The 14,396-nt window shown below is 37.8% G+C and overlaps 1 protein-coding gene across 2 annotated transcripts in view; it reads right to left on the bottom strand.

The window, feature by feature from the left end:
- Positions 1–4,697: 4,697 nt before the first annotated feature.
- Positions 4,698–14,396, bottom strand: part of ARMC1 (armadillo repeat containing 1) — a 32,442-nt gene continuing 22,743 nt past the window's right edge. For both annotated transcript variants that reach the window (XM_066180588.1, XM_066180594.1), the window contains exons 4-7: positions 9,659–9,848; positions 6,319–6,435; positions 6,161–6,235; positions 4,698–5,629 (exon numbers count right to left, since the gene is read on the bottom strand). In XM_066180588.1, the coding sequence (XP_066036685.1) occupies positions 5,438–5,629; positions 6,161–6,235; positions 6,319–6,435; positions 9,659–9,848 (574 nt within the window). In that variant the 3' untranslated portion in view covers positions 4,698–5,437. The remainder of the gene's footprint in view (positions 5,630–6,160; positions 6,236–6,318; positions 6,436–9,658; positions 9,849–14,396) is intronic.

Here is a 14,396-nt window from a genome sequence, read left to right as displayed (position 1 = left end):
CAGTGCTGCTCCTCTGGCCAGGAGGAGCAGCCTTTTGAAGATAAAAAGTCTCTTCGCCTGTCAATTACTTTCCAGCTTCCTTCCAGCCTTCCCAAAACCAAGACTGACTGCGCTGGACCATCTACCTATCCTTTAAATACAAAACAATACGCCATGGATGCTTGCCCAGTAAAGGAAGCATGGCCAAAAGGCCACACCACTCTTTGGTGTGCTATCACTTTCCACCTGTCCTATACGAAGGGGCAGGAAGGGAGTTTAACCAAAACATGCTCTTGACGAGTAATGAAAAAGAAACACATTTATATAAGATATGTAATAGTGTGTATGTGGGGAGACTAAAAAGGAGATAACACCTCCTTAGAGAAATGTTAAAGATTAAAACACTAATAACATTAATTGCTGGAAAAAGCACAAATACCACAGTCAGGGTGGTGTTTACCTCCGGTGAAAGCAGCAGATGCCTTGGACACCTTACGCAGGCAGCGCTGCTGAAATAGATCACGTTGTGCAAAGCTTTTGAAATACACCATATGCAAAGATAGCTGATTTTTTTTCTCTGATTCAAAAGGGTATTTGTTACCAAAAGTTCTTTGCTACTGAGAACTTCAACTAATCAGTAAGAACTATTTTCAGATGAAAATTGGCTTTTGATCATGCCTTTCAACATCCTGGTGCAGCAAATGTATAACTCTGTAAGGAAAGTTGATTGTTTGACTTTCCTACTCCAGCCCAGAGAAGTTGATAGTGCAAAGGTCCCTCTTAAAATGGAAAGAGTTTCAGTTTATTTATGAAGCAAAGCATGAACTAAGAATCAGAGACAGCTCACAAAATTTTGCACTTCCCAGGATTCCTGAGCAATTTGGGTAAACAGATTCTGTTGTGCAGTCTGTAAAATCAGGTCAGTAGAAAACCTCTTTTTTAAAGACCTTGTGTTAGGTATGTTCAAGTGTCTGTAGGATCTTAGGTGTGAACAGTGTGCTAGCTCCTCCCTGCTAGCTCGCCATGGACTCACAAAGGATCTCACCCTCCTCTTTCACCAGCAAACATCCAGAGGGGCAGTTCCCACAGAGAAGCTGACACAGCAATTCTCTGCACCGGTAGGTTGGCGTGCCACCACCCTGAAGGACCTCAAAGAGAAGAGGTTTGAAACAGCAAAGTATTACCTCAAACAGTACCCCCAGCTTAACTCGGTGCTCTGATAGGAAATGAAAACACCACTCCTGGGGGGTTTGTGGTATTCAGATTTCTGTAACTGCTACTTAAAAGACCTTTGCTATGCCAGTCAGACATATTGCCATGCACTGCTGGCACAGAAGTGCTTTTGACACAAGAAGTTGGATTTCGCTTGTGATCTCATTCAGCTCCTTAGAAACAATCGTCAGAGTAGCACAAGCAGCACTGGCTGATCATCCTGAACTGCAGCCACTGGGCAAGTCTTTAATTAAACACTGCAGAAATTATTTAGCTACCACGTTCTGTATCTTGGTAGCCACGAAGAGAGAGGGCTGCTGGGAACTCGATCCAGATAGCAGCCTTCAGATCCTAACATAACAAACAACTTCTACCATGACAACTGGCACAAAAATCTGTTAACAATGTGCATCTCCTCTGAGATGTGTTTGTATCTTGAGACTTTAACTGCTTTAAGGCATCTTAATTTATTCCACAGAGGAAACTCTAACTCTTGCAGTCACTTGCATAGTGGAACATGGACACAAATGAACAGTAACTTGAAGAAACTTTAAAAGAATGTAATCCTGATGTGGCACATGTGATATCTTACCTTGCTCTCCATGTGTTATCTATATACATGCAAAGGACTGCAAATTTACATCAGCTTTTTCCAACCCTATTCAAAACCTGCAATGCAGGCTAAACAAAGACCATTGCCTGCCCTTTGTAAACTACAAATAGGACGATTTCTTTTTCTAATAGCTCAATACTAAGCTTTAGAGCAGGAATCTCAACACGCAGTCACCCCTGGGGCTAATTAGATGCTGTACCTCATTGAAGAAGTCTCCAGTGACCCCTCCACTCACTCCCTTTTGCCAAATCATGCGCTTTCAACTTTTCCTGAAGAATTACAATCAGCATCAGAGATGGGCTGAGACATTATTCTCATCTCTTATCTGTTTTCAACCCTTAATTTTAACAGACAGGGGTTGTTAACGTTTTAGGAACTCAGAATAATTAGGTACAGACAAAGAAACAGGAAATACTATGCGATCCAGCCTTCTGCCAAAGGAATATGGGAACGAGTGGTGCTGCTAATTTTTATTAGGTGTGTTTTTAAACTCTGCCAGTTGACAGTTCAAACGTTGTCAGAGGCAAAAAAGGTGCACCCACATTTTATTTTACATTGCAGGCAGTTACAGGAGTACTTCGCACCTGCCAGTTTACAGCTGCCTAGGTAGTCAGTGTTTTCTTCCAAATTAGCCCCACACAGTGCCTCCCCAGCTTACACAGCCTGTGGCAAAACTCAGCCACATCAGCTATTTTTGTACAGAATAAGCCATAGGTGGAGTGGGAAAGCCAGAGTATAATGTATTTCACTGTACTGCAGAATGCTTACAGTGCTTTGACAGCTGCTCGCAGAGGCACAGCTATGAGCCTCAATTTTGCCTCTACCTATCCCATCAGCATTTACTCTTCTTATGAGGAAACATGGTAGTGATTATTCCATTATGCCCTACACAGTGATAACCCTAGGACAATTCAGGAGCTTCCACCATGATGTAAGCAGTGACTTCCCTTGGCAACTGAGTACTTTGCAACATTGCAAAGCAATACCAGTGCCATGTCTCCCAGTCCAGCTTTTTCGAAGCCTCTAATTTCGCAGTATTTTTTTTTTGGTCATATCCTTAGGTCAGAGCAAAAGGCTTTTCTTATTAATCTGACCTCTGAAAAAGTACAAACATAAAATTAATGACTCTCTGCTATGACTTCCCCCCCCGTTTTATCAAAGAAATTCCTCCAGAAGTGTTGATTTTTCTTAATTTTTGTAATGAAATATGACCTACATAGCATCAGTTACTAAAACAAAAAAAAACAAACTAATGTCCAAAAAACCCCCCTAAGAATGAATTTAAGATAATATCCTCAAGAACAATTTGCTTACCCACTTTTTACAAAAAACTTTGTTTGAAATGTAAGCATGTCCTACATATATACAAAAGCCCTGCTGTGACATACAGCAAAGGACTCACTGTGACTGGATATCTGCATTCCTCTCTGCCAAATTAAAGATGAATACACTTCTAAAACCACAAGTAGCTTAAAAGAATGCCAGAACGTTTAAGAGGGCACTAGATTTTCTTTAGACACGTAAAAAGGCACCAGTCATGCTTTGTTTAGTTATATTATCCTTTATTATTTTACAATGTATTTCAAAAACTTTTACAGATGCCTTAAACTGTTCTACAAGAGCTGCAATACTGTCATAAAAGCACACCTACAGACCGAATGCACAAACGAACTGTAATACCTACTGGTATTGAACCATTAATATCCAAAGGGTGTAGTCTTTTAGTAAATAGATGTGCAGTAATGCAAATGCAAACAGATGTTAATGCAGAAAAACAAAACTCTGCATTCATGGCTATAGAACAGAGGACTTTTCAAACACATTTGGTACTGTAACATTCTAGACAGCAATATGAAGAGCATTACATATTTAAAGCAATACATGCCCTGAAAAGCCTGTATTTTCAATCTGTGCGTGTAAACCTGAATCAAAAATAAACTAGATATATTAAAAAACATGAGACATCTAGTCTGCCAACAAGATTTTGTTGTATTTTTTTTTCTTAGAATGACAATTAACCTGGGTGGGTGAACTCTGACCTGCATTATTATTATTATTATTATTTTACATTATCATATCCTCAGCATTTCTGTAGCACTATGACAGCCTGTGGGTTTTTTTATTTATTCCTTGTGCATAGGCACAGGAGAATAGCTTTGATGCATTAAATTTCTTTTCTGAGTCTCCAAGTGGTAAATATGATTCATATTATAGCAAATACATTACCACAAAAAAGCACTGCATAATGACATTTATAACATGTTTCAAAGTTCTCAGCTGTATTTCTCTGGTGCAACAAAGCAGGGGTACTGCAGCTTTCAAGCACTGTGCGCTGAATCCTCTCACACACAGTGTTTACTAACAGTTCAGATATATGTTATTCTCTACCTACAGAAGTTTTGCTTTTATTATCACTTCTGCTCACAGGAATTACTAAGACATCTTTAAACTTATACTGTCTGTAAGTTACAGGGCAAAGCCAATTGTTTGCATCTGTTTTTAAGCCAAGCTGATGTATTTTCATGGGAGTCTCATGAAAGACATTAGGAGGAAACAGTAATTACATATCGGGATTGTTAGAGGAAAACAAACAAAATAAAGAGTCAGAATTTACGAGTGTGGCACTGTGGCAAAAGAGGCATTCTGTCCTGCTTTATAGTTCAAGTTTAAAGTTTTAGTTGCCATTAAATATTTCCTAACAGTAAACACCATTTCTTAATCAAATATAGTCTACATTCCTCTATTCTCTGCAGGCAGAGCCGCAATGGGTCATCACTACATTAGACCACAGCTTTTTCTGCTAGTCTTCCCAGCTAGCCTAAACAGCAGTCAGTGGTATTTATTAGTTATATATATGTATATATATATTTATATCAGTCAGTCACACCCATCATTACAAATATGTTCTAGTTTATTTACTGTACAATGTATGTATACATATTTGTGTTTTTTCAGTCCCTTTTTTTCTTGTCTTAAGCACTCCAATGGTTAAGGGCAGGCTGGGAAAAAGATCAATATATATAAAAAGGGTTACACATTTCAAGTCTGTAGTGATTCTAGTTTAACAGCAAAAGGGGATCCTCGTGCTCATGCTGTGAACACAGCTGGCAAAACAAAAGGCAGAAAAAAAAAAGAGGCAGACTGTATTTTTCTCTGGAGTCAAAATCTAGAAAATTGAACAAAACAAGGTTAGTCCAGAGGGATGTACAAATGAAAAGGGCATTTCATTCAATGTACAACTGGAGCTATTAAGAATTTTCTTTCACAGAGGCCCTGAGACGAGTTGAATGGATTCTCTCTACCATGTGTTTCATGTGAAGTCAAACTTAACTTAAAGCTCTATAGGTATAGCATTAACATTTGGTATATAACAGTGGACCCATTTTTAAAAAGTGAAGCAATAAAATCTACATGAAAAACTAATGAAGGAACAATTTGATTGGAGGCCTCTGTCCTTTGAGCCCTGTCCTATCAGGCTAAACGTCCAATAAAATGTAAAATGCAGCATACATTTGCTTAATCTAAAATTTCCGTGATGATTTATTGCAAATTGCACTTGGCAGTTCACCACACCAATGGAAAACTGGCCCCCTTGTTGGTTCATTCACACAGTCTTTCAATACCAAATACAAGTCACCAGTAGAAAGATCTTGATAGAAAGTTTGCTGCTGTGCTGAGCCAGCTTGCTGCACCTTCTGGGTGTGACCCAACACGAGACACTGCCTTGTCCTGTTCCTTAGTAGGGCTCTCATCTTCTGGCAAATACTCAGGTAGATCTGTGTTCTGCTCTACTTCCACTGGAGTATCTTGGAACGGAACTAGCATCTGGTAAAACACAACAGATTAAAATCATGTCAAATGTAACTTAAAAGAATGAATCCAAGTTATAATATATACATGTTCAGGGTGACAGGCATGCACACTGTGAGACTCCTCCCCATTGCCCTACAGAGCAAGAACATAAATGGAACCTACTTTGCTTAGAAGATACACAAGAAAAGCTTTGGCTTAATAGGGAAGAGAAAGGAGCAAGACCACATCTTAGAGTAGCTGTGAAACAAAAGCGCATCAGCAACTCCAACCAACAAAACCCACCACGTTCAATTGTGACCCTTTTCATATCATTATGGAGATAATTACAGTACTTTTGTCCTTCTTCTGAACAATAATTTCTGTATAACTGTTCTATGGATTCATATCCTGACATAGGATATCCTTGATTCCCCTTGTACTGGATGTGTAGCATTCACGCTTAAAAAATTTGGCCTACTATCAGATGCTATGGGCACAGAGGTGCTGATATTTAAGATACAGCTGAGCTGTAACAATTGGTATTTAGGAAGATAGAGATCCTACCTCCTCACCACTTTCACTTTTCACAACTTGCTGTGCCTTCATAACTTTGGTTGATGCTATTGCTGTTGCCAGCGCCTACAAACACACAGGGAAAAAGCAAGAGCTCAGTGTAACAGAATGCAATGATGTGAGGATCTGGAAGGTTACAAAGCACTTACCTCTGCTTTTAAATCTGAGCGAATTCGGACCACGCACCTTTGAACAGCCATTTGAAAGGTAAAACTAATAACACCTTTAATTTTCAACAAGGCTTCTTCACAAAGATTCCTTCGAGACTGAAAAACAAATAGAAGCCCCACAACTAAAAAACATACCATGTGAAAATGCTCACAATTAATTGTTAAGGTGTTCCTGTATGTCTCAAAGCACATGGTTGAGTAACAGAAAAACTAAGACTTACATTTTAGTGCACAAATATTAGACTCCTGCCACAAAAGAAAAATTTGCTTACACTTTAGAAGTCAAAGAAGGATGGAATCAACTGTAAATAATTAGAGAAAAGTGCTGAAAAGCAGAGAATGTTTTTCTCCATGTGATCAGCTAAACAGTCCCCTCTGGTTAAGTTCTGATTGACTGAAGTGCTCATTGATGAGCAGTTAGTGTTTAAGTTGCTATTTATCAGACACCTTGGCTCCATACTGACTGAATGCATCAAAGCAGCTGTTGTATTGTTCTGCTGCTTCATCTGTGGCAGCTCACAGACATCATGGCACAGCATACATTTAATTCTTATTTTAAAGGGAAAATATTTGGTTGATAACCCAGAGTGTTATGTTAAAGCAAGTGACATCACCTACTGTGCTGTAACATTACATTGACCCGTACTAGTTGCATCTGCTACATTACCTTAGAATGTTCTAGGTTTTTTTTCCTCTCTAATACTTGCACAAGACGGTTGCACCAAAATAATTAAAGTCTACTTGAAGAGACTGCTAGCACAAAGGGGATAAAAAAAGATGGACTATATCAGAAATAAACTGACAGCCTTTACACAGGTTTGAAATAATGATATACTTAACTTTTCCTGCAAGGTTTAAAATAATTAGTTATTTCAAAGTATATTTGCATTAGTTACCACATAATCACTAGTCAGTATTCACTGTATGCACAACAAGCAAATTAAATTATTTTAATCTCTGGAAGAATGAACTGAAGCAGTTTGGGGGGGGTTTTTTAGCAGTTTATCATATATATTGAAACAATTCATTTATGTAAGTTTATGTATTGAAATAGCTAACATTTTTGCATTGTCAAAAACAAAAACATTTTGTTAGATAGGCTACCTTTAGGCTGCCTTACACAAGTGAAAGTTGAAACCTACTTCTGAACACAGGAAGCAACACTTTCATAGCTTCTTAGCCTAAAAAAAATTAATTCATACACGCGTGTGTAGCAATTCTATGACAGAATTCAGCTTTTTACTCTTCAGATCCCAGGTAAATCACAGGCACCTCAGTTTAATTCGAAATGAGGCTTTCAGTGATCAGATAACTGGTGAATCATACCTTAAAAGACAAAGCTTATTAAGGTTCACACAAACTCCTTAAAAAGCTGGCAGCTTGGCAGCCACCAGCTTTGCTGCACAGGTATACTTTGCAAAAGACATTTGACTGGCAGGCAGCCACAAACCCCAGCAATACACAGCTAAACATCTTTCTGCATGGTAGTCCTGACACATGGGCACAGGCAAAATTTAGGTTATCTCCTTACACACCAAACCCTGATTACCATGCCCCTCACAAATACTACTAAAATGTATAGAGTAGAAAACAGACTGAGGGGCATGCCACAAACTCCTACCTTTTTATCTTTATCACCAAATTTGATTATTAGATCTTAAATTAAAACACCTGACACCACATTAAACAACAAACGACCTTTCCCCTCTCTGCCTAAAATGATCAATATCTACTATTTGAGGTTTCGAAATCCACAAGCATTTGTAGGATCTGCAACCATTCCTAACAGCAGCTTCCGTTTACAAATGTCAATGACTAAGAACACCATGTCTAAAGCTCTGTGTTTACTCACTATGCCTTTTCAAATACATGCAACTTAACATTCTCTGCTACTTAAGTCAGGAATAAACTATCGAATGAAACTAAATGGCTTTTGTTGCTCACAAGCTTTATCACCCTCCCAGTCCCAACTTACCATAACATTTAAAACAGCATTACAGGGATGTTTCATTTCTGGTGAGCACCTCTTAACATTTCTTTAATCATCTGATGAAATGCAGAGCTATGTACACCAGCCATCTCAGCCTCTGCACAGCCAGATTTTCCTTTAACAACAAGCTAAGAAAATATGCTGGTATGATCTACCTGCAGTTTTGCTCTCTAGAGATGAATATCTAAATACTCTATACTTTTTCACAATACCTTTACCTCAGCATTGCAGAGAGAAAACTCCACAAATATTGCTATGTTCCATTTGATGAAGAAAACAAAGACATGCTTTTAAGATAGAATTGGACTACAGGCAAAATATCTAAACTCACAAAGTAGAAGTGGATGACATTTCTTGCTTGGAGATACCTGTGAACAAACAAATCAACTACAAGCTTAAAAACAACAACCTATGGGACTGAATTTAAAAAATTTCACAGAGTAGAAAAGCCAATGGTGTTGACAAAGCACTGCCTTTCTAGTTAGAGCAAATGCTGGAAGGCCAAAACTGTAAAAAATATTTGTATAAAGTGAGCTAGAGCAGCATGTTATTTCTAAAGGAATTAACTATGGTCTTATGAAAACAGAACAGTGGGTATGCTGTTGGTAAACTGGGCCCGTGGACATGCTTACTTGGCAGAACGTAAAGCAACAAAGCAAAGGATCAGGTTTGATCATTTAAAATGGGTACAAAACTGAAAGATACAGAGTCCGGAGGGCACTTGTGGATAACGTGCTTAAACAGCCTACACGCTGTTTGGCAGCCGTAAAAAGGCAAACATGGCCCTGGGGTGTTATCTACAGGGGTATGGTAGATAAATCTGTAGAAGTTATTCTGACATTACATAAAGACTCGGTGAGACCTCATTAATTCAAATGCCATTCTGGTCACCACAGTAGAAAAGATCTCACAGACAATGAAAAGATGCAGCAAAACCAATTCAAAGCAAATACAGCCTTTCTAAATTAAGAATAGTAATAAAAAAAACCCTAGTGTCTGAAATCTCTCATAACTAAAAGGAAACTTTTTTAGATAAGCACACTTATACAACCACAAGAGATCCTTAACTGAAAAATGTTGAAGGCACCTTGTTTAGTCTATTGTCTCTTTTCTTTTCATCAAGAAAACTGCCTTAAAACACCTTCTTTAGGTGTTCTGAGTAAGCTCAATTTATGCTAGATTTCATACATATCTCATGCTTCAAAATACAATTCACAGAAATTGCTGCCAATTGATGATGTCACACAAGGAGCCTGACTGGGTTTCTGGGGTTAAAATAAATCTCAGTACAGCATGCCTTATTTACAGAAACTCTGAAGGTTTCCTTACCGAATCATCAAGGCCATCTATATGCAAAACCACTGTCTTGGCACGTTTATTTGTGCTGCCGAGGAAAAACTGTGCTTTCCGCCGACGGTAATTCATCTCATTCACATTGTCCATGTCTGACATGTTGGAAGACTGAAGGATATCGTAGACTTCAGAAGCCAGAAGTTTAGTCTCTCCTGGTGTAGTGGTCCTTAAAGGAAAAAAAAGGACTAAGATTTCCAAGTATTTGTTTTCACATTAGTACTGCAAAAAGCTATTGATTATATCTTTGCAACTGGAATATTCCATGTGGTACAGTCAAGACACGGCAAAAATGTTAAGTGGGAAGGGCAGAAATTGGGTAAAACTATTTTCTTTTCCCGATTTCAATTTTTATGTCCAATTGTAGATTCCATGCTCATTATAAACAGGTCTGTTCTCAAACAACATGAACACAGCTTACATCAGTTTGACAACTACAAGCCAAAAATGGTAGTACATGGGCAGTGCTCCAGGGTTACTTTGTGTTGAGCTTTATTTTTTTATAACAAAACTTCTCCAATTGCCTTGTGACATGTTTTGTTCCCCACTTTCCTTGCTACATAATAAAAGTAATTTCTCTGTAGAACTGGCATCTTTCCCAATGTTTTCTTCTCCAAAGTTATCGAGCATCAGCAGCACAGCAGAAACACAGATTTTCTTCAAGAAACAAAAGGTTATTCCTGATAAGACTAAAATTTATGGTATGAATTATATGGTAGCATTTTTTTAGATAGGAAAAAAAAGTAGATAATAGACTCAACATACATTGAATTCTTATGATTAATTAATTTTAATAGGCTACTAATATAAATCTGTTGTCCAAATTCGGCCCTGTTTTAATTATACCAGCGATTTAAAGCTGTGTGTAGAAGCAAAATTATTACTGCATCAACTTGCAATTAATCTTAAAATGATGAATGACAGCTTTGTGGCTTTGTTTAGCAAACACTAAGTAAGTAACAAGTACCTTTAGATTTATTTTTTTTTCCATTTGACTTCCTTAATTGCCAGACATTAAACACATTTTCTATCCTACCATATGGACAAGAGAGAACAGTAAAGAAAGCATGCTAGGAGTTCTCGGCTTGTGGAGGTCTCAGCTAGCCTTTTTTCTTTACTTCTCTGCACCTTGTTTTGAATAGCACCCATTTGGAAAGGAAAATGTCAGCTCTTGTGAGAATTCAGTGGATTAACATCATTCAAAGGAGAAAAAAAAAAGAAAAAAAAATTGTAATAAACAAATAACCAAGACCTAGAAAGGGAAAGTATTCCAACATATGCTCAGTTTGAATACACGCTTATGTTCTGCTTTCCTATACTGAAAAATCACATATTAATTCACAGAAACAAGTGCTAGGAACTCACAAAGATTTCAACTTCATCGTTCCATAATTCAATAGATAAAGTAATAGAACTGATGATAAAGCCATGCTCCTGGATGTCTTGATGTAGTAATAAATCAACTTTTGCTAAAGTGATAGCTTATCAAGAGATTAAGGAATTAACCCACCTATCAGTTTTGCCAATTTCTTTCAACAACAATCCTGTCTCTATCAAGTGATTTACAATAGAGGAGTTTTATTTTTTGGTAAGTTCAAATACAGTTCACTTAAACTACTGAAAATGTCACTATTCCACCTACAGCACCCACTATGCAGTTGGTAAGGGGTTTTGCTTCAAAACAGTTGTACTACAGCATCACACAGTTAAAAAAAAAAGTCAGCAAGACAAATGAGAAATAAAACATTGTTAATATTTGCCTAAATTTACATGTATGAATATATATACATATATATACATACCTACACAAAAGAAAGAGAATTTAAAGCTCTTAATATGTCAGCAAATATAAAATATTCAAGTGACAAAAAGCAAAAAATCAACAGTGATTTTCATATAGGTTTTATTCTCCCAACATTATAGTTGGCACCGTTCTTGAAAACTAATGACCTGCTATTAACTGCACTACTAAAACAACCTGTTAACTTTAAAACACAGAACTCAATTGGGTCTTATTTGACACAGTTGTTCCAGGATCTTCCTAAACCAAGTCTATACTGATAAATTTTATGTATAACACATATACACACACATTCTCTCAAACAAGATACTCAGAACACACATAAGACACACACACTCACTCAAAATACTCAGATGATTTCCTGTATTTTTCCAAACAGAGAATTACCACTATCCATCACTAAGTCACCCCTAATACCTTTAAAAAAAACCTCAAATGCAAGACTTTAATCTTATTTAAAGAGAATCAGTAATAAGCAACTGACTGTGTAATAAAAAGCAGCAAGAAACTCAGACACTACACTACAGGGGCAAGGACAATGGCTGCCACTTAGAAATACCAGATTGCAAAACAATCCCAAGTGAAGGTATACACCAGTTTTACTACGCAGAAACAATACTACACTTTCAGCAACTCATTTAAACAAGGATGCCAAAAATTCCTGACAAAACCTTCTACAGTTTTAAATATGTTGGCAAAATGAGTGAATACAAGTTTTCAGCAACCTGTTTTTCTTTCATCAAAGCAATTTCCGCAATAGTTGCAAAAATAATAAAAATCTTTGTATCTTAACGTCAGATTAAAGTAATTTTTTTATGATGAAAGTGGTGAAACACTGGCACAGATTGCCCATAGAAACAGTAGATGTCCTATCCCTGGAACCATTCAACATAAAATTGGACGATTCAGTCACAGATATCCCTGCTCATTGCAGGGGGTCTGGACTAGAAGACCTTTAAAGATCCCTTCCAACCCAAACTATTCTATAATTCTATGATCTTTAAGGAAAAAAAAATACCTATCTGGAAGCAAGTATAATAAACTTTCTTGGCTGCAAAACCAAGGTGATGTTCAATGGTGAGTCTGTTCCCCTACATACTATATTGTTACTAAAAAATTCAATGAAACTGCACATAAAATTAAACCACAGAAGGGTGGAATTTTTTTTTTTAAACTACTGTAACTCACAGGCTGTGGTTTTGTTGCCTAAAATGAGAAAACTTTAGGAGAAGAGTTCTGAGGGCGCTGACACCAGCCCTCCCAGCACCTGAGTGTCAGTAGTTTTAGGTAACACTGCCCACAGCTGTCTGACCCAGCCTCCTGCCACCATCAGAGCAGCACAAGGGAATTCTTGCTGTCTCTCTCTCCCACTCCAGCATAGCACTTGAGTCACCACTGAAGGTGCAAGTGCATACTATGAAGTCACTGCAGCTACAGCTTGTTTGACAACCATGGATCATTGGAACAATCTCATCAAGGGATATGGTACAGCCCCCATTGCTGGAGGTTTTCAAGATACAGTTGGACAGAGCATGAGATAGTCTCAATCTAGGTCCCCTTTCCCAGGAAAGGCTGGACCAGATCATCTTTTGAGGCCCCTTCCAAGCTGGGCTGTTCTGTGATTCTATGACTAGTGCTCTGCTACCCTGCTAGGAAAATGGTAGCATCCACTTAGAGCAGAGTAACAGTTGGCAAGAGTTGGTTACCATCTCTTTCAGAGGCAGTAACATCTTACATTACTTCAGCAAGATTCAGAAGATGCCTGTCAGAAACCCAACCCTTCAGTTTTCACTGTCTTCCTGAATTCCTGTCATCCTAGATTGCTGCCTGTCCTTCCATCATGTTCACCCAAGGCTGGCTATATAAGAAATATGAACACAGAATCCAAGTGACACATGCTGTATCTGTCAGAAGAGGATACAAGAAATAGTTCTCATTTTCTACACTATTAAAAATAACTTTTTAAAAATAGTCCAAGTGCTTCAGAGGTTTTATTAGCATTGGAAGACTTTTTTTTTTAAAGTTTTAGCTAACCTTAAAGGACATGAAAACTAATGGCTACACCTCCAAAGGGGTATGTGATGTGGGCAGAGTATGGATGCTTGGAAAGAATGTGTAAGCAGTGTACAGCATTATGGCTCTACAACTAGCATGTGACTGAAGTATACATACAGCATCAGAAATGATAATAGAAGGGTATGACAGCCTTCTTAGCATAGCTTCATCTGATGCAAAGGTAACAGAGACTTAGTTTCTTCCTTTAGAAGAAGCACAAAGACTGAGAAAGACTAATATAGTGATTTTTCCCTTTTAGAGATGGGCAAGACATAAGTAAGTTTATAAATATATACATGGGGGCGTGACTGTGTAAAATATAATCTTATCCTTTTTTAAGCTACAATATTTTATGCATCTTTTTAAAAATAAACGTGCGTATATACTTGTAAATTACATACAAACTCCTGCATCAGAGGAAACATGCAACTATAATCGGGCTTAAAGTAGAGCAGACCCTGTGCACAAGCATAGGAACTATTACCTGCCTTTCCTTAGTAGTACCCATTGTGCTCCAAAGACACATCAGCCAAACGTGTAACAAACATACTCAACTGCATTTCATTACCGTGTTTCTACTGAGTTTGCAACCTTGACACAGCAGGTTTCCAAACAAAAGAGAGGATTTTTCTTTACCTAAGACTCAGTTACATCCCAGACTCTATGAAAAGGAGATTTACGTGATTTAATTCCGAAAGTTTCACTTCTGCAATAATTCTGCTTTTGTGGATGCACTTGCTCTGTCTGCCCACTGCCCACAATGACAGTTAATTGTCCATTCATGAAATTTCAAGGCTCTGATAATCTCTGAACCCCTGGGAAGGTGATGAACAAATCTGAAGGTGCCCAGGAAAGGTGAGC

This window comes from Chamaea fasciata, unplaced genomic scaffold (genome assembly GCF_029207755.1).
Source record: "Chamaea fasciata isolate MVZ Bird 193981 ecotype frontalis unplaced genomic scaffold, bChaFas1.0.hap1 SCAF_1, whole genome shotgun sequence".
In the NCBI taxonomy this organism is placed as follows: domain Eukaryota; kingdom Metazoa; phylum Chordata; class Aves; order Passeriformes; family Sylviidae; genus Chamaea; species Chamaea fasciata.
Note: the sequence above shows the minus strand (reverse complement) of the source record. Positions and strands in the feature narration are given on the sequence as shown.